The 21,241-nt window shown below is 44.3% G+C and overlaps 1 protein-coding gene across 2 annotated transcripts in view; it reads left to right on the top strand.

Moving 5' to 3' along the window:
- Positions 1-21,241, top strand: part of LOC110324771 — a 47,287-nt gene that overhangs the window by 14,879 nt on the left and 11,167 nt on the right. For both annotated transcript variants that reach the window (XM_021202457.1, XM_021202458.1), the window contains exons 4-8: positions 3,634-3,890; positions 9,132-9,267; positions 11,551-11,859; positions 15,257-15,439; positions 20,254-20,460. In XM_021202457.1, the coding sequence (XP_021058116.1) occupies positions 3,634-3,890; positions 9,132-9,267; positions 11,551-11,859; positions 15,257-15,439; positions 20,254-20,460 (1,092 nt within the window). The remainder of the gene's footprint in view (positions 1-3,633; positions 3,891-9,131; positions 9,268-11,550; positions 11,860-15,256; positions 15,440-20,253; positions 20,461-21,241) is intronic.

Below are 21,241 nucleotides of genomic sequence, written 5' to 3'. Positions count from 1 at the left end.
GCTGTGTGTGCTGTGCTGTGCTGTGCTGTGCTGTGCTGGCTGTGTGTGCTGTGCTGTGCTGTGCTGTGCTGTGCTGTGCTGGCTGTGCTGTGCTGTGCTAGCTGTGCTGGCTGTGCTGTGCTGTGCTGTGCTTGCTGTGCAAATGTGCTGTGCTGGCTGTGCAGCTGTGCTGTGCTTGTGTCCCATGCCTCAATTTTTAATTGTTTAAGAATCATTACATCAAGGAACATCTAGATTCACAGAATTCACCAGAGCAGAAGAAGGGAGTAGGACAGTCAGATATAATAGAATAATTATGCACACCAAGGCCAACTGAAAAGCAGTCACGCACAAATGAAATCTATACAGCCGTTGTCCAGGGCTAAGGTTAGGAGAAATAGGAACAACTGTTTTTTACAAAGAGCTGTTGAGGGCTACCGAGATGTCTCTATCCCAACCTGCTGCGGGCAGGACTTGTCATGATATGCTGTCACCAGCAGCAGAGGGCATCAGATCTCATTACAGATGAGTTGCTGGAAATTGAACTCAGGACCTCTGGAAGAGCAGCCAGTGCTCTTAACCACTGAGTCACCTCTCCAGCCCCTAGTGGGTGCTTTTAACCTGTGCCAGAGGACTTCCTGAGTAAGGGAGGTGACTATACTGAGTGGCTATGCCCATCCTTACACACTCCTTCAGCCCCTCAGGACTGTCTGTCAGAAAGGCCCCAGCTGCCCACTGCAGTTCCAGAGTGCAGCAAGGAAGTGCATCTGAACCCCGGGGAGTGTGTGTGTGTGTGTGTGTGTGTGTGTGTGTTCCCAGGCTTTTCTTCACTGTCTACTGTCTACTTTGGTAGAATTGCCCTGAAGTTGTAATGAAATCATTGTTGAGTCTAGTGGTTGCTCTCCCTTTACCCGCATAAGCTTGGTGTGACTGGATGAGGTGCACATTCTTCTAGCTGCTTTTACAGATGCTGGCCCTGCCTAGATGTGAAATTTCAGAGAATGCTTAGTCATTCACTGTAGATCAGAAACGAAGCGTGTATTTTATTTACTAGCAAACAGAGATGATACACAAGCACCTCTCCCCCATCACTTGGCTCTGTAACCCCGACTAGGAATGAAGGCATGACTGACGCCCAGACAGAAAAGCGGGGATTGGGAGGTTGAGCATGCACTATGGAGCTGCACTTACTATTGCAGTGGTCTGAAACCTCAGTGTGCTTTTTAGGTACAGCACTAGGGAAGAATTAGCTAGTCTCCACAGGTGCAGGTATCTAGAGGAGTGGCCTCTCAGGCAGTAAACAGCTAGAAAGGCTTCATAAAACCTTATGGCCGTGATCCTTTCTCACGCGCTTGCAGGAGCTCTGGCCAGCTAGGGCTGGTGTATCTCAGTGATCACATGGGTGTGAGTCAGTTATTTACTAGAGCCAGGGCCTGACCTGTCCTGTAAGAGAGGAGAGATGCCCGAGGAGTCAGCCTGCTGTCTAACACCACGAAGACTGTGCTGTGACTGTCTTCTGGGTTGTCTGCGATTCTGGGCTCTGGTGGGGTAAGCTTCTTAGCCCGTGGAGGACTCGTCAGCAGCATGTACCATGCTCTGTCGGGCTGATGCACCTCACAGAAAGCGCCCTGAAAACAGGCAGGTGAACCAGTGAAATCGAGCGCAAAATGAATGTTTGGAAACAAAATGAGACACACCTGGATTTCAACCCCTGAGATTGGGTGACTGTTCTGTTAAAGGTGTTAAACATTTTCATTTCTAAGCAGAGGCTTAAAACTGTCACTGTGGCTCTATTATTATTATTATTATTATTATTATTATTATTATTGACAGGCTTTCACTAGATAGCCCTGGCTGGCCTTAAGCACCCTTATTTTCCTGCAGGCATGAGCCACCACACCCCATCAGTCTCTTCCATCACTGCCCTCTGCTGTTCTTAGGCCTCCTCTTCCTCCACCAAGCCATCTTTCTTGCTTCTCTTTATAACTTTATGGTCTTTTCTCCCCTTTATCTGTCTTTTAAAATAGTTTTGAATTTTATTTTATCTGCATGTATATCTGTGCACCACATGCCAATTTGGTGCCCACAGAGGCCAGAAGAGCGTGTGAGTTCCCCCTGGAACTAGTGTTAAGAGATGGTTGTGGGCTGGTGAGATGGCTCAGTGGATAAGAGCACCCGACTGCTCTTCCGAAGGTCCAGAGTTCAAATCCCAGCAACCACGTGGTGGTTCATAACCACCCGTAACAAGATCTGACTCCCTCTTCTGGAGTGTCTGAAGACAGCTACGGTGTACTTACATATAATAAATAAATAAATCTTTAAAAAAAAAAAAAAAAGAGATGGTTGTGAGGTAGCATGTGGGTGCTTAGAATTGAACCTGGGTTCTCCCGACATATAACCAGTTCTTTCAACTGCCAAGCCATCTCTTTCCTTTATCACACAGCTAGTCCCCCCCCCCACACACACCTTTCTTTCTTTTTTTGTGACAGTCTCTTTACATACATAGCCATGGTTGTCCTAGAACTCACCGTGTAGACCAGACTGGCCTATGATTTCACAGAGATCTTCCTGCCTCTGCCTCCCACGTGCTGGGATTAAAAGCAGGTGTCACTACACCCAGCTACAGTTAGCCACTTAAATCTTTGCTCTTCCTTTGGAGTCTCCCCCAGTTATTTTTCCCACTGTACTGGCTGGTTTTATGTGTCAACTTGACACAGGCTGGAGTTATCACCGAGAAAGGAGTTTCAGCTGTGAAAGTGCCTCCATGAGATCCAGCTGTAAGGCATTTTCTCAATTAGTGATCAAGGATGGAGGTCCCCTTGTGGGTGGGACCATCCCTGGGCTGGTAGTCTTGGGTTCTATATATAAGAGAGCAGGCTGAGCAAGCCAGGGGAAGCAAGCCAGTAAAGAACGTCCCTCCATGGCCTCTGCATCAGCTCCTACTCCCTGACCTGCTTGAGTTCTAGTCCTGACTTCCTTTGGTGATGAACAGCAATGTGGAAATGTAAGCTGAATAAACCCTTTCCTCCCCAACTTGTTTCTTTTTTTTTTTTTTTTTTTTTTTTGGTTTTTCGAGACAGGGTTTCTCTGTATAGCTCTGGCTGTCCTGGTACTCACTTGGTAGACCAGGCTGGCCTCGAACTCAGAAATCCGCCTGCCTCTGCCTCCCGAGTGCTGGGATTAAAGGCCTGCGCCACCAGGCCCGGCTCCCGACTTGTTTCTTGGTCATGATGTTTGTACAGGAATAGAAACCCTGACTAAGACACCCACCAACACAAATAAGATCAGGAACTAAGACAGACCTATGAGCATTGCCTGTGTGTGAGCCACACAGCAGAAAGCAAGACATCTAAAGCTATAGCATCACTTCTTTTTGGCGGAAATCCCCAAATCCATTATTCCTATAATTTAATAGTTATGGAAGTACTAAAGACTTACACAGTTTTAATGTTGATAAACTATTTATTTCAAACTTACTGTGCCATTGTGTTTTATTTTAAAGGGCTTTTAAACATTAAGATATGCTGTTAAGAAATAGATTTGAAAGGCTTCATTTTATTCTCTAGCAGTGTATAACTTACATTCACAGTGAGTTAACATCATGATATTTAAAGCAAGAGGTTACTTTAATATTTTCTTTCCCCTACTCCTTAGCTGAGAAATCTTCAAAGCAAGCTGTATGTGAAAGAAACATCTTTGCAAGAGGTGAAGACTGAGTTAGAGACTTACAAAGAAAGGAATACCCAGCAGGAGCTGCAGATAATGTCCCTAAGAGATGACATCAGGAACCTCCAGGACCTTATCGATTCTCTAATGAAGATGAAGATTCTGAAGAACACAAATTCTCAGAATTTTGGAAGACACAACTGGGATCTAACTGAGAGAGTTATAGACCTAGAGAACCGTCTAAGGTAGGGTGTTGTGGTGTGTGTGTGTGTGTGTGTGTGTGTGTGAGTGAGAGAGAGAGAGAGAGAGAGAGAGAGAGAGAGAGAGAGAGAGAGAAAGAATGTTTTGTTTTTTATTTTTGTTTTCTGTCAACTTGATACAAGCAAGGACAGTCTGGGAAGAGGGAACCTCAATTGAGAGAATACCTCAGTAAGCCTGGCCATAGGCAAGTCTGTGAGGGCATTTTCTTGATTGATTGATATAGGAGGGCACGGAGTCTTGGGTTATATAAGAAATCAGGCTAAGCGAGCCATGGGGAACAAGCAAGTAAGCAGCCTCCCTTCATGACCTCAGTTCCTGTCTCCAGGTTCCTATCTTGAATTCCTGCCCTGACTTGCCTCAGTGAAAAACTGTGACCTATAAGCTAAAGAAACCTTTCCCTCCCCAGGTTAGTTTAGTCAGGGTTCTCTCTCTCCCCCTCCTCTTTTTTTCTTTTTTCTTTTTCTTTATTAACATTTCAAATGTTTTCATCTTTTCAGGTCTCCCCTTCGGAACCCCCCTATCCCATCCCCCTCCCCCTGTCTCTACAAGGATGCTCCTCTACCCACCCACCCATCCACTCCTGTCTTTCCGCCCTGGCATTCCCCTACACTAGGGCATCGAACACCCTCAGGCTGTTCCTCTCAAGGGCCACTCCTCCCACTGATGTCCAACAAGGCCAACCTTTGCTACATATGTGGTCCAAGCCATGGGCCCCTCCATGTGTACTCTTTGGTTGTTAGTCTAGTCCCCTGGAGCTCAGGGGTGGAGGTGGGGTCTGACCAGTTTACACTGTTGCTCCTTCAGTCCCTTCTCAAACTTCTCCATCAGGACCCTGAGCTCAGTTCAGTGGTTGGCTGCAAGCAACTGCCTCTGTGTTTGTCAGGCTCTGGCAGAGCCTCTCAGGAGACAGCCATGTCAGGCTCTCTTCAGCAAGCACATCCCAGCATTCACAATAGGGTTTGGTGACTGTATGTGGGATGGATCCCCAGGTGGGGCAGTCTCTGGATGGCCTTTCCTTCAGTCTCTGCTCCACACTTTGTCAAGAGAGGAGCACCTTGTCACCTGTAGAACCCAATAATCACAGTCAGAGATTTTTGCAGGAGAAACAGCCATCAGCTCCCTTATCATAGAAGCCAAGAAGCTGCTGGCCCCTTTAAGAGCACCTTGCGTAGACAATCAGCCCCGGCAGGGCTTCTCCAGCTGTGCTAGACTCCTAGCTACAGGTGCAGGGCTCCAAAGGCCAAATGATGCTGCTTTTTAATTTTTTGAAATGAGTTAAAACTAAATCAAGGGGTGAACGACCAGCAGATAAAGTTTAACCATTTTTTTCTTTTGAACATGAAACACAGAACAACATTCAAGCAACGAAACAAAAGCACAGACATAAACTGACAGATATAGACAGACTGGTGCACGAAGGGCAGACAATAGACAGGGAAGAAGACTAGACGGTCCACGAAGGGGACCCAGACATCCTACCTAAGGACCCAGAACCAGAACTAAGTGTTTCTCCAGTAGGATCCAGAGAGGAGGCAGGACGTCTCCCGACCTCCTCCTGCCTCAGGAAAGCTTTGAAACAGTTTACAGTCATTTTCCTTCTCTTTCACCAAAGCATCCCCTATAGTTATAGTTGCGTAGGCTTTTCTCAAGCCCATTCTCTCATGTCTCAGGTGTAAACTATCTCTAGTCAGGGTCCAAAGACTAAAAGCATCTATGAGAATTATCTTGGCTTCTCTAGATTTTAGCATAACTCTAAACACATACACAAACACGTTTTACCATGACCTTGCCCCACTCTTATGGGGTTTACTCCCTGCTGGACCAAATCTTCTTGTACTTTCCTTTGCACTCACTTCCTGCCATGTCCTTCACTGTTCCCTGCTTACTGGAGCTCCAACATTGAGGCGCCATCTGACCAAGCCCGCTTAGTCAGTCAACAGGTTCTCCAGCTCAGGGGCGAGGATTAAAAAGAAAAAAGACAATTAGACAGCATTGTAGCGTGACCCCAGCCAGTCCTGAGGCTGAGGCCTTGGTCAGGGTTTTACCCCAGCAACAGAAACCAAACCAAAGTCTAAGCTAGGAGGTGAGGGGATGTCTCTGTTGGTAAAGTGCTTGCATTAGCAGTGAGAAGACCTGAGCTTACTCTCCTGCACAACTCAAACTATTGAGGGTGGTGGTGTGAGTGTGTCAGTGTTCAGCATGGCAATGCTGAGCCAGGTGGATTCCTGGGGGGCTGGCTGGGTGGCCCCAGAACTGTCTTTCACTGCAGGTTTTTAGGTTTTTACAACCAATCTCTCTCTCTCTCTCTCTCTCTCTCTCTCTATATATATATATATATATATATATATATATATATATACACACAGAGTACACAATAGCTGTCTTCTTCTGACACACCCTGACACACCAGATGAGGGCATCCAATCCCATTACAGATGGTTGTGAGTAACCATGTGGTTGCTGGGAATTGAACTCAGGACCTCTGGAAGAGCAGTCAGTGCTCTTAACCGCTGAGCCATCATCTCTCCAAGCCCCAACAGAAGACTCTTGAAGAATGCTATTGTAGGTTGACCTCCGTGTGTACGTGCAGACACACGCACACACACACACCCTTTTTACTAAGCAGTATACTAGCCACCTTAAAGCGTATGCACACTAGTGGTTGGCCAACCATCAGCACTACCTAGTTTTAGACCCTTCCATCCCCTCCAGTGGAGACTCCACACCCATGGAAGCCATGCTTCTTCAGCATCTAGAAACCACTGCTCCTCCTCCTCCAACTCTAGACATCCAGTGTGAGCATAGCCATAAAACATGTGACCCCTTGATCTCCTTTCCTTTCCCTTACCACTGAAAGGACAATATAAACCCCATTTGTCCACATTTAAGGGCCCCATTTGGCTCCATTTTGAGGACCAGGACTGATTTCAAAAGCGTCTGTAATGTATCAGCTTTAGGAATACACCATAAGTCCCAGAAACTAGATCATAAGCTCTGGGAACAGACATAAAATCCAGAAAAAGATCATAAAACCCTCTCCCAAAGAACAGTCTGGGGATAACCACAAAAATGGGGAAATATCTTATCTCAGAATGGGACATCTGCTCTGGGCAGCCCTTTCTCATCCCATGGTTGAATGATCATGACATAGTAATGTAGACCACTGATCACCTGTGACCCTCTAGCACCCACCAGTGAAATTTTAGATTACCTAATCTTTCCAGACAGTTCCCCTGGTTCCCTATAAGAAGGATCTGCGTGCCTTTATCTGGGGTCGCCATTTCAAAGACTGGTTGACCCCTGCATGCTGGTTGTTCCTGCAGAATAAATGCTCTTTGTTTTCCATATTATCTGAGTCTGGGGTCTTCCTTCAGCGGTTTTTGGACCCTTACACCACAATGTTCTCAGGACTCTCCTGGATTGTAGCATTAATTGGTACCTTAGCTCCTCTTACACTGAACTATATGTCTTGGGCATCATGTGCTCTTTAGCCACTTATTTATTGAAGGACATGTGGTTTAGTTCTAGGGGTCTTTCTGCTTTATGACGTGCCCTGCTATAAGCATCCTTGTACAAATTTCTACATAATTCTGCCCCTCAGGTATTTCGGGGCTATATAGCAACTGCTTAATTTTTTGATGTTACTTGCCTTATTTGTTTGTGTTGAGGTGGGATCTCATTATAGTTCAGGTTGACCTCCAATTCTGTCTCCTGGAATGTGGATTTGTACTGTAATTCTCCTGCCTCCCACATGCTGGCATTACATGTATCCACATCTAGTTTCTTTGAAATTATTTTTAAGGCATTTCCAAATTGCTTCCCAACAGAGGCAGCTGCACCTTTTACATCCTCAAGCAGGGGTAGGTTAGGGCCAGGGTCACAGTGCACACATATTCTTACTAAGATGAGGAAGCTGGATCTCCTGGAGCCAGCCAATGTGGGAACTGGACCAAATCCTCTGCAAGAGCGTTAAGTATAGCCACTGAGCTCCCTCTCAAACTCTCTGGCCCTCTCCCCATCTTATATAGGGTCTCACTATGTAGCCTTGGAAGCTGCCATGTAGACCAGGCTGGTCTTGAAGTCAACAGAGGTCCATTAACCCATCTTTCAGCTGTTTAAAATATTGAACTCTTTGCTTCTTATCAACTTGACATAAACTTAAATGTATCTGGGAAGAGGGAATCTTGGTTTCTCTGTATAGTCCTGACTGTCCTGGAACTCACTTTGTAGACCAGGCTGGCCTCGAACTGAGAAATCTGCCTGCCTCTGCCTCCCAAGTGCTGGGATTAAAGGCGTGCGCCACCACGCCCGGCCGGAAGAGGAAATCTTAATTGAGAAAATACCTTCATCAGATGGGTCTGTAAGCAAGCCTGTGGGGCATTTTCTTCATTGATGATTGATGTGGGCGGGCACAGCCCACTGTGGGCGGTGCTACACCCCTGGGCCACCAGTCTTGGGTATATAAGAGAGCAAGCTGAGCAAGCCATGGAGAGCAAGCCAGTAAGTAAGCAGCCCTCCTCCAGAGCCTTGGTTTCAGGCCCTGCCTCCCTCCCTGCCTTGCTTCGATGATACCCTCTGACGTGGAAATGTAAGCCAGAAAAGCCCTTTCTCCCCATTGGCTTTTGGTTGTAGCCTTTATCACAGCAATAGAAGGGAACCGATAGATGTTCTCTTCTGACATTTATTATTTCTGTAGGAAAGTGAGCCAACTACCTCCCTGCTCTTCCAAGCTAACTCATGCCTGTCCTCGTGCTGTTTTTAATTGGTAGAAGCTTGACTGTGATATGGCTGTATATTTAATGTATTTTAAATATGTTTTTTTTTTAAGTAGAGCTGGGCTTTGAACCCAGTACTAGAGAAACAGAGGCAGGCAGATATTTTTGAGTCCGAGGTCATCCAGGTCTGCAAAATGAGTTCGATGACAGCCAGGGATGTTACACAGAGACACCCTGTCTCAAAAAATAATTATTTTGGTCTTATTGAAAATTGGTTAAGTTAAGCCAGGTGGCGGTGGCGCATGCCTTTAATCCCAGCACTCGGGAGGCAGAGGCAGGTGGATTTCTGAGTTTGAGGCCAGCCTGGTCTACAAAGTGAGTTCCAGGACAGNCAGGGCTATACAAAGAAACCCTGTCTCGGAAAACAAAAAAAAAAACAAAAAACAAACAAACAAACAAAATTGGTTAAGTTGGTTTCATTGCATTGTTGACCATTGCTGTTCTACCCAGGGACCATCTTGTGGGAAGAGAGCCGGTGGAGATTAAGGCGGAGCTTCTGGAGAAAAGGCGGTCCTGCCCCAGCAGATTCTTTCCCTATATGAATCTGAAAGGACCGGAAGATTCCTTGGATATTTTCCCAGTGAAGGTGAGAGTCAGTTTTGACTGTTTCCCCAGGAGAAAAGGGTTAATATCTGGTAGGGTGCCAGTCCTCTTGTGGATGGAAGATCCAAAGCATAGTGGACCGGAAGCCATCGGACTGCCAGGAGAACTGCAAGGTCTCTGTGATTTTACAGAAAGATTTGGAGGTGAGGAATGAGGCCGGCTACGGGGACGGGTGATGAGGAAGTGAGAAGTCGGAGTCTTGTCCAGACTGGTCCCGCTGCTGAACACACCAGGCTTCCTGTCCCTGGATGTAGACCAGACCTGACGATTCATCAGCTCTGGCCATTGACATCTAGCTCTGTGGATCTTCCAGAAGGAAGTGCACTGGAAAGAGAAGGGGAGAGGGCAGACCATTGGCAATGGAGCTGTGAAAGTTTATTGTGTGCTCCTCAGACCATCACAAGTTACTATGTAAAACCAGGACCTGTGTTGTGTGACTCAGTTAATGTGGGAGATCCCATTGGGAGAAACAACAGCAACAACAACAACAAAATTCCCAAGGGCTAAAGAGATGGTCCAGCAGTTAAGAATGCTTGCTGTGTAAGCATGGCGACCAGTGTAGGATCCTAACATCCGTGTAACAGGCAGGCATGGTCAGGCATGCCTAGATGCCCAGCACAGAAAAGGCTAACCCTGGATAATCTCTATGGTTTTCTGGCTGCCAGATTCAGTGTACACCCTTCCTCAAAGGAGGAAAGCAGAGAGTGTTAGCGAAGCACCCCTGTCATCTTCTGGCACACACACACACACAGCCGTGCACATCTGCATAAACATTGTAAGGTCCATGATTTCCCTGAAGAATTATACCCCAAACTCAAATAGTATGTAAACACAAAGAGGGTTTTATTCTGCAGAAGTCCAGCATGCTGTGGTCTCCCATTACCAAGCTAGAGAGACACTCAAGTGAGCTCACAGGCTCAATTTAAAGCACATTAGGGGAATTCTGGGATTGGTGACCTTATCTTGCTTTGTCTCTTAAGAGACATTCCAAAACCATTACCTGGGCATTGGGGCTGGAATCTTTGCAACAGAAATAGGCCAGGAGGAAGAGATGTGACTTCTTTCGCTTATATTATCGAGGTTGTTATATTTGTTAAGCATTGGTTCTTTCCTTTTTGTAGTATTAGGGATTGAATTTAGGGCCTCTAGAATGTTAGGTAAGCTCCCACATGACCACCGAGTTACAGTTTCAGCCCTACATGAGTATGATTCTTCATGAAAACATGTTTCCTTGACAGCTCTTTACCTAATGGTTTCAATATTCACTGGTGATCCTTGCCCAAATCAGTTATTTCATTTGGGAATTACAAAATGATAATTTCCAGCTGGGCATGGTGGCATGCGGCTGGAATTCCAGCACTAGGGAAGAATGTCTAGCTTGGACTATACAGTGAGACCTTCATGATAGGTTATTTCAACACCACCGGTGAAATAAGCCAGTTCAAGGCCAATTAAATTATATTAAAGCCAGGTTTACTGGGAAGCTGCTCTAAGGTGATACTCACTGACCCAAAGTATCAGGCCAGGGAAGTCACCATGGGGAAAAGGGTAGGGAGGGAGAGAGAAAGAGAAAAGGGGGATACAAGCAGGGAAGAGGAGGAGCATCTGGGGGGAGGGTAGCCCAGCCCCTGGACTGGGAAGTTCAAGATTGGGGGCAGGGTATGCCAAAAAGGGACTGAGGGATGCTGGGAGAACCTGGAGTCCAGGTCTGCTTTGATGTGCAAAATATGCGCTTCAGTCCTCCTACAGATCCTAAACCAAACACCTCTCTCTTCCCCCGCCCCCCAAAACCAAACCAAACCACACACACACACACACACACACACACACACACACACACACACGCGTGCACACACACAGAGCCAGTACACAGGCTTAGCAGGTAAAGGCACATTTTGTGACAGTCTGATTGATAAAAGGAGAGAAGAGATTCCTGCAGGTTGTCTCCAATCTCGATATATACATACAGTGGCACATGCCACCTCCTTCAAGACAATAAAAAAGATAATTAAACATAATAAAATACAATGATAACTTTTAAAATTCCTTGAGTGTTCTGTAGAGTTTGCTCTCACGAGGGCTGTTTCAGCTCCTCCTCCTTGCCGTTTTAAGTCAGTGCCCTTGTTTCTTATGAGACTCTAACGTTTCGGGCCCTTTCTCCTGAGGTGGTGTGTTCATACTGAGTTCACAGTTCATAAGAAGTGACATAGATCTTTCCATATTAAGTCTCCAGCGGGAAGTTTAACCCCTGTGTTGGTACATTCAGGACAATGATGAAGTCTACAACTTGGGGAGAGGCAGTGTTGTTTACTCTGAGGGACCGACTGATGGGCAAACCACTGGCGATAAATGTCAACAAGATTTGATCCACAAAGAAAAGCTAACTCTGTCTGAGTTGGACAGAGCTCCGTATTCCTGCGGCTGGGAAACCTCACCAGAGCAATCCCACCACCAGAATTTCCTCGGTCAGCTGGCCACTCTCCTGAGTGACAGTATCGGCCCCATACTAGCCACAGAAGAAGCTGTGAAAGAGAGGATCCAGGAAATGGGTGCAAACGAACAGTCGTGGAAATGCGTGAGTGTGCTCAGAAAAATTATCCTTTCCAATTTCATTCTCTTTTTCTTTTTTCTTTTTCTTTTTCTTTTTCTTTCTGTCTCTCTCTGTTTTTGTTTTTGTTTTTGTTTTTCAAGACAGGGTTTCTCTGGGTAGCCCTAGCTGTCCTGCAACTTTCTCTGTAGACCAGGCTTGCCTCAAACTCACAGAGCTCCTCTTGCTGGCATTAAGGGCACACACCAGTATTGTCTGACTGAATATTTTTTTTAAATATATGTGCTTGTGGAAGTGCACCTAAATATGTGCATATGCATACATATGTGTGCCAGTGCATGTGGGGGTCAGACCCTGGGCGTGTTCACTGACCAGTGGGGTCTAGGGATCTGCCTGTCATTAGCACTTTTTTTTGAAAAAAAATTTTATTAATTTTATGCATATGAGTACACTGTTGTCTTCAGACACTCCAGAAGAGGGCATCAGATCTCATTACAGGTGGTTGTGAGCCACCATGTGGTTGCTGGGAATTGAACTCAAGAACTCTGGAAGAGCAATCAGTCAGTGCTCTTAACCACCATCTTTCCAGCCCCTGCCTCTAGCACTTGATTTGCAGATGTGCACAAGCTTTTTGTTTTGTTTTGATTTTTTGTTTTTTGAGACAGGGTTGCTCTGTATAGTCCTGGCTGTCCTGGAACTACTTTCTCTGTAGACCAGGCTGGCCTCAAACTCAGAAATTCACCTGCCTCTGCCTCCCAAGTGCTGGGATTAAAGGTGTGCACAAGCTTTTTATGAGTGGTGAGTGCTGAGTATTTCAACTTGGATCCTTGCGCTTTTATACTTGCACATTTTACCATGTGAGTCCTTGCCCCAGAACCCCAATTTTATTAATTTAATATGTAGATTTTGACATTAGCCGATTGGTAAGCTCTTTGGCTTCATTTTGTAATTTTCCCAAGACAAGATTTCTATACAGAGCCCCAGCTGTCCTGAAATTCATTCTGTAGACCAGGCTGGCCTTGAACTTACAGAGATCTGCCTGCCTCTGCCTCCTGAGTATTGTGATTAAAGGCATGCACCACCACTGCCTGACTCGTCATTTGTAATTTTTAAAAAGATTGTTTTTATTATTTTATTTATGTTTATGTGCATGTGTCTATGCGAATATATGCTACTTGTGTGAATGCCTACAGAGTCCAGAGAATGGCTGCAGATCCCCTGGAGATAGTATTATAAAAAGTGTAAGCTGTGTGGTTCGAGCATCTCTGTGACCACCACAGCTGGCAGAGTGATGATTCAAGGGAGGCAAGAAAGTAGTTCAGCCCAGCACAACTCAGTAGCCGGCGTTGGTTCAAACTTCAAGAGTCTGATCCTGATTGGTTTATTTTAGGCATATTTAAGCACAGCACAAGTTGGTGAATACTTTTCTTTTTTCTTTTTTTTTTTTTTTTGGTTTTTCGAGACAGGGTTTCTCTGTATAGCCCTGGCTGTCCTGGAACTCACTTGGTAGACCAGGCTGGCCTCGAACTCAGAAATCCGCCTGCCTCTGCCTCCCAAGTGCTAGGATTAAAGGCCTGCGCCACCAGGCCCGGCGGTGAATACTTTTCAAGTGATTATTAACTCAGTCCCGTGTGTAGAATAAAGCTTACAATGTGGCTACATGTACATGTACATGTGGCATCTTCCATAAAGATGGGTTCTATAGATTGACTACAAGTGATATCTCCCATAAAGATGGGTTCTATAGATCGACTACAAGTGATTCTCCCATAAAGATTGGTTCTATAGATTGACAAGCTCATGATAACAGTCTAGGGGAGGATCTTGGCCACACAGATAGTACAAAGTTCACCAGGTTATTAATCACATTCATTCTCAGTCTTCCGGTTAGAAAACAGTTTATATATCTCTCTTTGAAGAGACAGACTAGCGTGCTTAACATTTCTGGTTCCCCTGGTGCTTGTCTGTGAGCACGAGAACCTCCGCACCTGACCTGGGTATTTGGAACCGTGCCTGGATGGTCAGTGAGTACTGTACACTGCCGACCCATCTCTCCAGCTCTTCACTGTAATTTTGATTGATTGCCTTTCTTTCTTTCTTTCTTTCTTTCTTTCTTTCTTTCTTTCTTTCTTTCTTTCTTTCTTTCTTTCTTATATGTAAGTACACTGTAGCTGTCCTCAGACACCCCAGAAGAGGGAGTCAGATCTCGTTAAGGATGGTTGTGAGCCACCATGTGGTTGCTGGGATTTGAACTCTGTACCTTTGGAAGAGCAGTCGGGTGCTCTTACCCACTGAGCTATCTCACCAGCCCTTGATTGCCTTTTTATTACTAAGTGGAAGACGAGAACAGGTTGTTAACTGTACTGGAGACACTATTGCTTGGTCAGAGCCCCGAGCGCTGCTTTGACCCTGAGCTCCACCATCGGCAAGCTGTGCATTCTTGGGAAGGTTATTTATGTCCACGGTGTTAGTTCCATTTGTAAACTGGAGTTAAGAGATGTCATTCCTACTTCTTAGCATGGTTGCAAAGCTTAAGTGGGTTAACACATGATAAATGCTTAGTATAGTTTAGTATAAATTCAATAAATATTAACCTAATTAGTACTACATTAGTTAGGCATGATAACACATGCCTATAATCCAAGGCAAGGATAAGATTGTGAGTTGTAGGGCAGCCTGGGCTACGTATGAAGACCCTGTCACAAGGAACAAGAAAATTGTTACACAACTTTATTTCACACTGTGAATATATCTTATCCTTGTGTAGTAATATTTTTCTACTTATTTCTTTTCTTTTTAAAAAAGACTTATTTATTTTATATATGTAAGTACACTGTAGCTGTCTTCAGATACACCAGAAGAGGGAATAAGATTCCATTACAGATGGTTGTGAGCCACCATGTGGTTGCTGGGAATTGAACTCAGGACCTTTGGAAGAGCAGTCAGTACTCTTAACCACTGAGCCACCTCTCCAGCCCCTACTTATTTCTTAAAATGACAACTATATCCAGATGTATGATCCTTAATTAGTATTTGGGAAGCTGAGGCAGGAGAAATGCTGTGAGTTCAAGGATTATCCTAGCTAACAGAACAAGCTGTTGTCTCAAAAATCTGAACAGCCAATGCTATAGATGGCTCATTGATTAAGAGCACTTTCTGCTCTTGCAGAGGACCCAGTTTTGATTTCTAGCACCCACAGGGTAGCTTACAGCTATCTGTAACTCCAATTCCAAGGGATCAAATGCCTCTTCTGGTCTCCTTGGACACTAGGCATGCATGTGATGGTGGTACACAGACATATATGTAGGCAAACACCATACACACAATAAAAAAGTACATGTCAACTCTACTCATCTACCCAGTGCTGGTGAGGGACGCATGAGTGACGCACTGGAAAGCGTTTACTTAATGTCATGTGTTGCAGAAAGCTGAAGCCCGGCAGCAGGAAATCCAGACGCTCACCACAAGGCTTGAGCAGCTATACCGCCTTTATGAAGAAACCCAGACTGAAGAAAATGACATGGGACAGAAAAGACCCTTGGGACCCCTGGAAGGAAAGGCTGCAGTCAACTGCTCTCTGAGGAACTTAGATGTGGGCAGGAAGAAAGTAAGAGCGTCTTCCCGAAGGCCGCGTGCTTCTCTGAGAAGGATCACATTTGGGTTGTGTTCTCAATAGCTTTAACATTACTAAAATTGCTTGTACTAGTTATATATGTGTATGGCATGTGTGTGTATGGCATGTGTGTGTGTATGGTGTGTGTGTGTGTGTGTGTGTGTGTGTGTGTGTGTGTATGTGTGTGTGCATTAGCATCTTACTGTACAGTCCTGGATGTACTCAAACTCTCAGCTTCCCTACCTTAGCCTCCCAAGTGCTGGGATCAAAGATGTGAACCACATCTGACTTACACATGTTTTTGAGAATGGTCAAAGGGGAATCTGCTTCAAATCCTTATTGCTTATGATTTTCTTTAAAAATCCTTTCTTCTTTCCCTCTCTTTTTCTCTATTGTGCATATATTTGATAAGCTTTATGATGGCACTTGTTAATATGAATCTCATTTTTAATAGTTTTTTGTTTGTTTGTTTTTGGACAGATGTTTAACAATATAACATAACCCAAGCTAGACTGAAGCGCTCAAGGTAGACTAGCATGACATTATATTTATAGTCCCGTTGCCTCCGTCTTTATAGTCTAGCTGTGATTGGAGATGTGTACCAACTCCCCTGACTGATACATCTCTGGATTCACTTTTAAAGGAGGATGATCAGGAAAGGTACTCAAATGAATGCACTTAGTGGTGGGATTCAAGGTATTGTGACAGGTAGACTTGATGGGTATCTGAGGGGCACTGAAGGCATTCCTCACTCATTCCTGTAAAAACCACTGACCTCTGCCTCCTGCTTCCATGCATCTGTGAGGGAAGAGGCAAACAGAAACAATGGGAATGGCTACAGTTTATTTCCAGGAGTTTCTGTTTGTGTGTTTGTTTGTTTTTGTTTGTTTGTTTGTTTTTAGCATTTTTAAAAAAGTTATTTCTAAGCTGGTGAAATGAGACAATTCACAACAGATTAGAGTATATATACACGCAGGTTTAGAGGGAAACTGCTCTTAGGTGGGAGAGGTCACTGGTCCTAAGGAACCAGGGGCTAGGGATGTCCCTATGGGGAGAGAGACAGGGGGAAGGGGAAGGGAAGGAGAGAAAGCACATGCATAGAGAAAGGGAGAAAAGAGAGAAGGAAGGAAGGAAGGGAGAGCAACATTGTTCATTGAATTATGTGCCATGTCCTAACCTACACCACACAGTTCTAGAATGATAATGGCTCAGAGTGCAGTCTCTCTTGATTACTTACTGTTGACTAAGTTGGTCTCAGCCTGTCTGTCAGTGTGTTTTAGCTGTTTTCCTTTGGCATGCCAGGAATCAGAATCTTATCATGTGGCCTTGACTGATCTGGAACTTGCTACCAACCTGGTCTCACAGAGATCCACCCACTTCTACCTCCCAAGAGCTGGGACCATTCAGGGTTTTTTTTCTTGTTTGTTTGTTTGGGTTTGTTTTGTTGTTTGAAGAGTTTTTTTAAAACCAAACCAAACAAACAAACAAACACTCTTTCACTGGGTCTGGAGAGATGGCTCAACAGTTCAGAGCACTGTTGCTCTCGCAGAGGTCTTGGGTTTGATTCCTAGAGCCCACATCATGGCTCATAACTACCCGGAACAACAGTTTTAGGGGATCCACTGCCCTATTCTGACCTCCTCAGGCACCAGGCACATTCATGAATACAAGCAAAGGACTCAGACAGAGAAGATTAAATAGATCTAACAAAATAAAACCCTCCATATTATGAAATGACATGTGTTCTTGTTTTTGAGACAGGGCCTCACTATGTAGCCCTGCAATTTGATACACAGACCAAGCTGGCCTCTTACCCAGACATCTGCCTGCCTCTGCAGCCATTAGAGGCATGTGCCACCATGCCAAGCTTCACGCTGAAATGACATTTAACCTCATAGTGTTTAAGCTTGAGGAAGAATGATACCCCAGACTCAAATAGTGTATAAGCACAAAGAGTGTTTTATTCTGCAGAAGTCCAGCATGCTGGGGTCTCCCATTCCCAAAATAGAGAGACCCCCCAAGTGAATTCACAAGCCTGATTTAATTTTAGGGGAATTCCAGGGTAGGTGAACTTCATCTTGCTCCATTTCTAGGGACTTTCCAGAACCTTTACCAGGCAGTGGGGGCTGGAAACTGTTGCTGGGGAGGTCTAGAAACTGTTCCCGAGGAAGTATCTGAGAAAGTCTGGAAAGCGCTGCTGACCCATTGTCCTTGCCTCAGGTCAGGTGGCAGGTCAGCTACTGAAGCCTGGACTTGCCTGGACTTGCCCAGTTCTTGGAAACAGAGATTTAGGCCTTGTCTCCTGAACTGTCCTTTTGAAGCCTGTCATGGAGTCAGCCTGGCCTTCTCAGAGCAAACCTTCTACATCTGCTCTTGAACAGTAATGATTCATGTCTATGCAAGACATTTAAACCATTTATTAAATTTTAAGAAAGCACAAATAGCAATTCTTTTCTCCATCCCTTTGGAAGATCTCAGGAAAACAGTAACTATCATCCCACCCTTCTTTCTGCCTCTGACCTCCCAGGAAGCAATTATTTAGGCATCTTTCAGAGACATTGCTGTGGTGCCTTACCACCACAGTAAGTGAACATCACAACCAATTGAGTCTGGTGACATTTTTTTGTTTCTCAGTGCATATAAAAATTGTAATTGTAATGACATAGCCCAGCGTGGTGGCGCACGCCTTTAATCCTAGCACTTGGGAAGCAGAGGCAGGCGGATTTCTGAGTTCGAGGCCAGCCTGGTCTACATAGTGAGTTCCAGGACAGCCAGGGCTACACAGAGAAACCCTGTCTCAAAAAACCAAAATAATAATAATAATAATAAATTGTAAATGACATTATATTGTAGTCTATTATGTTCTCATTATCTGTAATATATATATTGACATATTTTGAAATATGTCAAAATAAAGTAGTGGAATGTTCTTTAGGAAGATAAAATAGACAGCTAGGCCAGCCATTTACGGAAGGTGAAGATATGCAGTATTTGTGTAGTTATTTGAATGAGAATGGTCCCCATGGGTGCATATATTTGAATGCTTATTTCCTAGTTAGGTAGAACTGTTTTGGAAAGGATTAGGATTATGGGAGGAGGTTGGTCACTGGGCCTAGACCCTGTCTCTCTCTGCCTCCAACTTGTGAATGAGATGGAAGCTCTTGGCTACTGTTCTGATGCCATGCCTGCCTGCTGCCATGTCCCCCCCACCCCCACCGTGATGGTCATAACTGACTCTCTGAAACTGTCTGCAAGCCCCCAACTAAATGCTTTCTTTTACAAGTTGCCTTGATCATGAAGTCTCTTTGCAACAATAGAACAGTAACTGAGACAATTTGTATAAATAAAGATATAAAAGGATATTTTGTCGTCTAGAGGCAATAAATCACCCATCTAGGGACTCCTGGTGGGCCTGAGCAGTAGAACACAAGCATTGCATGTTTAAAAACCCTGGTTTGGGGGATGGACAGATGGCTCAGCGGTTAAGAGCACTGGCTGCTTGCTCTTCCAGAGGTTCTGAGTTCAATTCCCAGCAACCACATGGTGAATCACAACCATCTGTAATGGGATTTTCTGGTGTGTCTGAAGACAGCTATAATGTACTCATATAAATAAAGTAAATACATCTTTTAAAAAACCAAAAAAACCAAAAACCACATCTTGGTTTGATTTCCATCACAGTGGGGATGGGGAGAGGGCGAAGAGAAGAGGAGAGGAGAGGGGAGAGGAGGGGGGGGAAGAGAAATAAGAAGAGGGCAGCTACAAGAAATTATTATGAGACAAAAGTCAGATCTAGAATAGCCAACATTCTCAGAATACCAAGAAAGAAAACTATTGGTCTCAATGTGACACTCCTGTAAGGTGGTATATAATAAAAATATAAACACATGGACTGAGATGCTCAGGTGGCAATGTGCTTGCTTAGTGTAAAGGGAACCCTGGGTTCCATCTCTAGCAGTGCATCAACCAGGCATGATGGCACACACCTGCAATTCCAACACGCTGGAGGCAGAAACTGGAGGCTCAGAAGTTCAGGGCTATCCTGACGGTGAGTTCCAGGCCAGTCAGGAAGGAATACATGAGCCCCTGTCTAACAAACCTACCTCCAAGACACCAATAAATTCCAAGATTTGAGACAACAATATTTTAAGGAAATAGTTTCTTTTGACTTTCTTCTATGCACACATTTGTATATATCACACATATATTTTTGAGACACAGTTTCTATATGTAGCTATTTTTTTTTGAGACAGGGTTTTTCTGGGTAGCCCTGGCTGACCTGGAACTTACTATGTAGATCAGGTTGGCCTCAAATTCAGAGAGATCTGCCTGCCTCTGCTTCCAGAGTGCTGGGATTAAAGGCGTGTACCACCACAACTTGGTGTTCTATGAATATTTTAACATAATTAAAACAAGTACAGTTTCTTTTATATATTTTTTTATTTAGCTCTATCTCTATTATTTTTGTTTAATAGATATTTTAGAAATAACTTGTAGGGAATATACATATATATTTTATGCATATTTTAAATATTCTCATGACATTTACACAATTTCTATTTTTTTCTATTACAAATTATGATGAGTATCAAGCTATGTGTGAATCTTTATCCAAATCCTTAACACATGTTAATACTTTCCCAGAAAAGATGGACACATCTATGCTAACACATTTGACTTTCCTGATTATTTTATTAGTTTATATTTATGCTGGCAGATACTTTACTTACGCAATTATCATTAAGCCTCGCCCAGAACATCATCTTAAAGTACAGTTTTCAATTTCAATACTGTTAATTTCTACAAAGGAAAACTCCAGGACCCGGACTGCCCACATAGATAAACACAGCAAGTTCAAAAAGTTAGAGATGTTATTGGATATTGAGCAGAATTCCAAGATGGCTGCAGCCCCAAGAATGGAGGAGAAAATCCAGAGACTTCAGAAGCAGCTTAGTGATCTGAAATTGTCAAATAAAAACATGAAGACTCAACTGACAAGAATAAATGTCCTTAAAGTAAGTGCAAGGGCTGGGTTTTCAAATGCTCGCCCGTCCGTGCTTTGGGGTCCTACTGATTTCATATGTGTCTCCCCGTGAGCTTTTACACTTATTTGGTTAGTTCATTATAAAGTGTGGTTTGCAGAATAAAGTGGGAGTACTCTTGAGGGATCAGGGTAGGTGAAAGGGACTATTATGGTGGAAAAGAGCCAGGTTACTAGTGTTGAGTTAAAAGAGGGAAACTAAGAGTGGAAAGCTAAAAGATTTATTCAGTTTGGCCACATCACAAAGAAGGACAAGGAGATCTAGTGACTGTCCTCACCCCAAGTCCATCTTTGGGGTCTTGAAGTGAGATTACAGTTTAAATCAGCTTAAATCTGCATATTTAATGTGCACATTCCTGCTCAAGGCGTGGTCCTCCCCACAAGAGGAGACTCATCCTTGTCTGGGTCTCTGTCTCACTGGTCTGATAGGCTGTTAGAATTCTATGACCTTTCCTCCTAGGAGACAGGTTTGCCCTCTGGCTGCTGACCGTTCATTCTCCCAGCATGAGATTTCTGCGGAAATTCCCATTTCTTTGGAATCGTTGTTGGGATAGTCTCATAGTCAGATTGAGAGACATGGTGTCTCCTTTGAACAACTTCATTTCTTCTAAGTCACTTACTATGGCACAAACGCTCACACACACATGTGAATGCACACACATATGCATGTACACATGCATGCACACACATGAATACACACACACACGTGCATATACACACTAGGAATGCCTAAAATCTGTAATCTTTTTTTTTTT

The sequence above is a fragment of the Mus pahari genome, chromosome 7 (assembly GCF_900095145.1).
Source record: "Mus pahari chromosome 7, PAHARI_EIJ_v1.1, whole genome shotgun sequence".
NCBI classification, from domain to species: domain Eukaryota; kingdom Metazoa; phylum Chordata; class Mammalia; order Rodentia; family Muridae; genus Mus; species Mus pahari.
The sequence above is the reverse complement of the archived record's forward strand: the minus strand, read 5'-3'. Positions and strand labels throughout refer to the sequence as shown.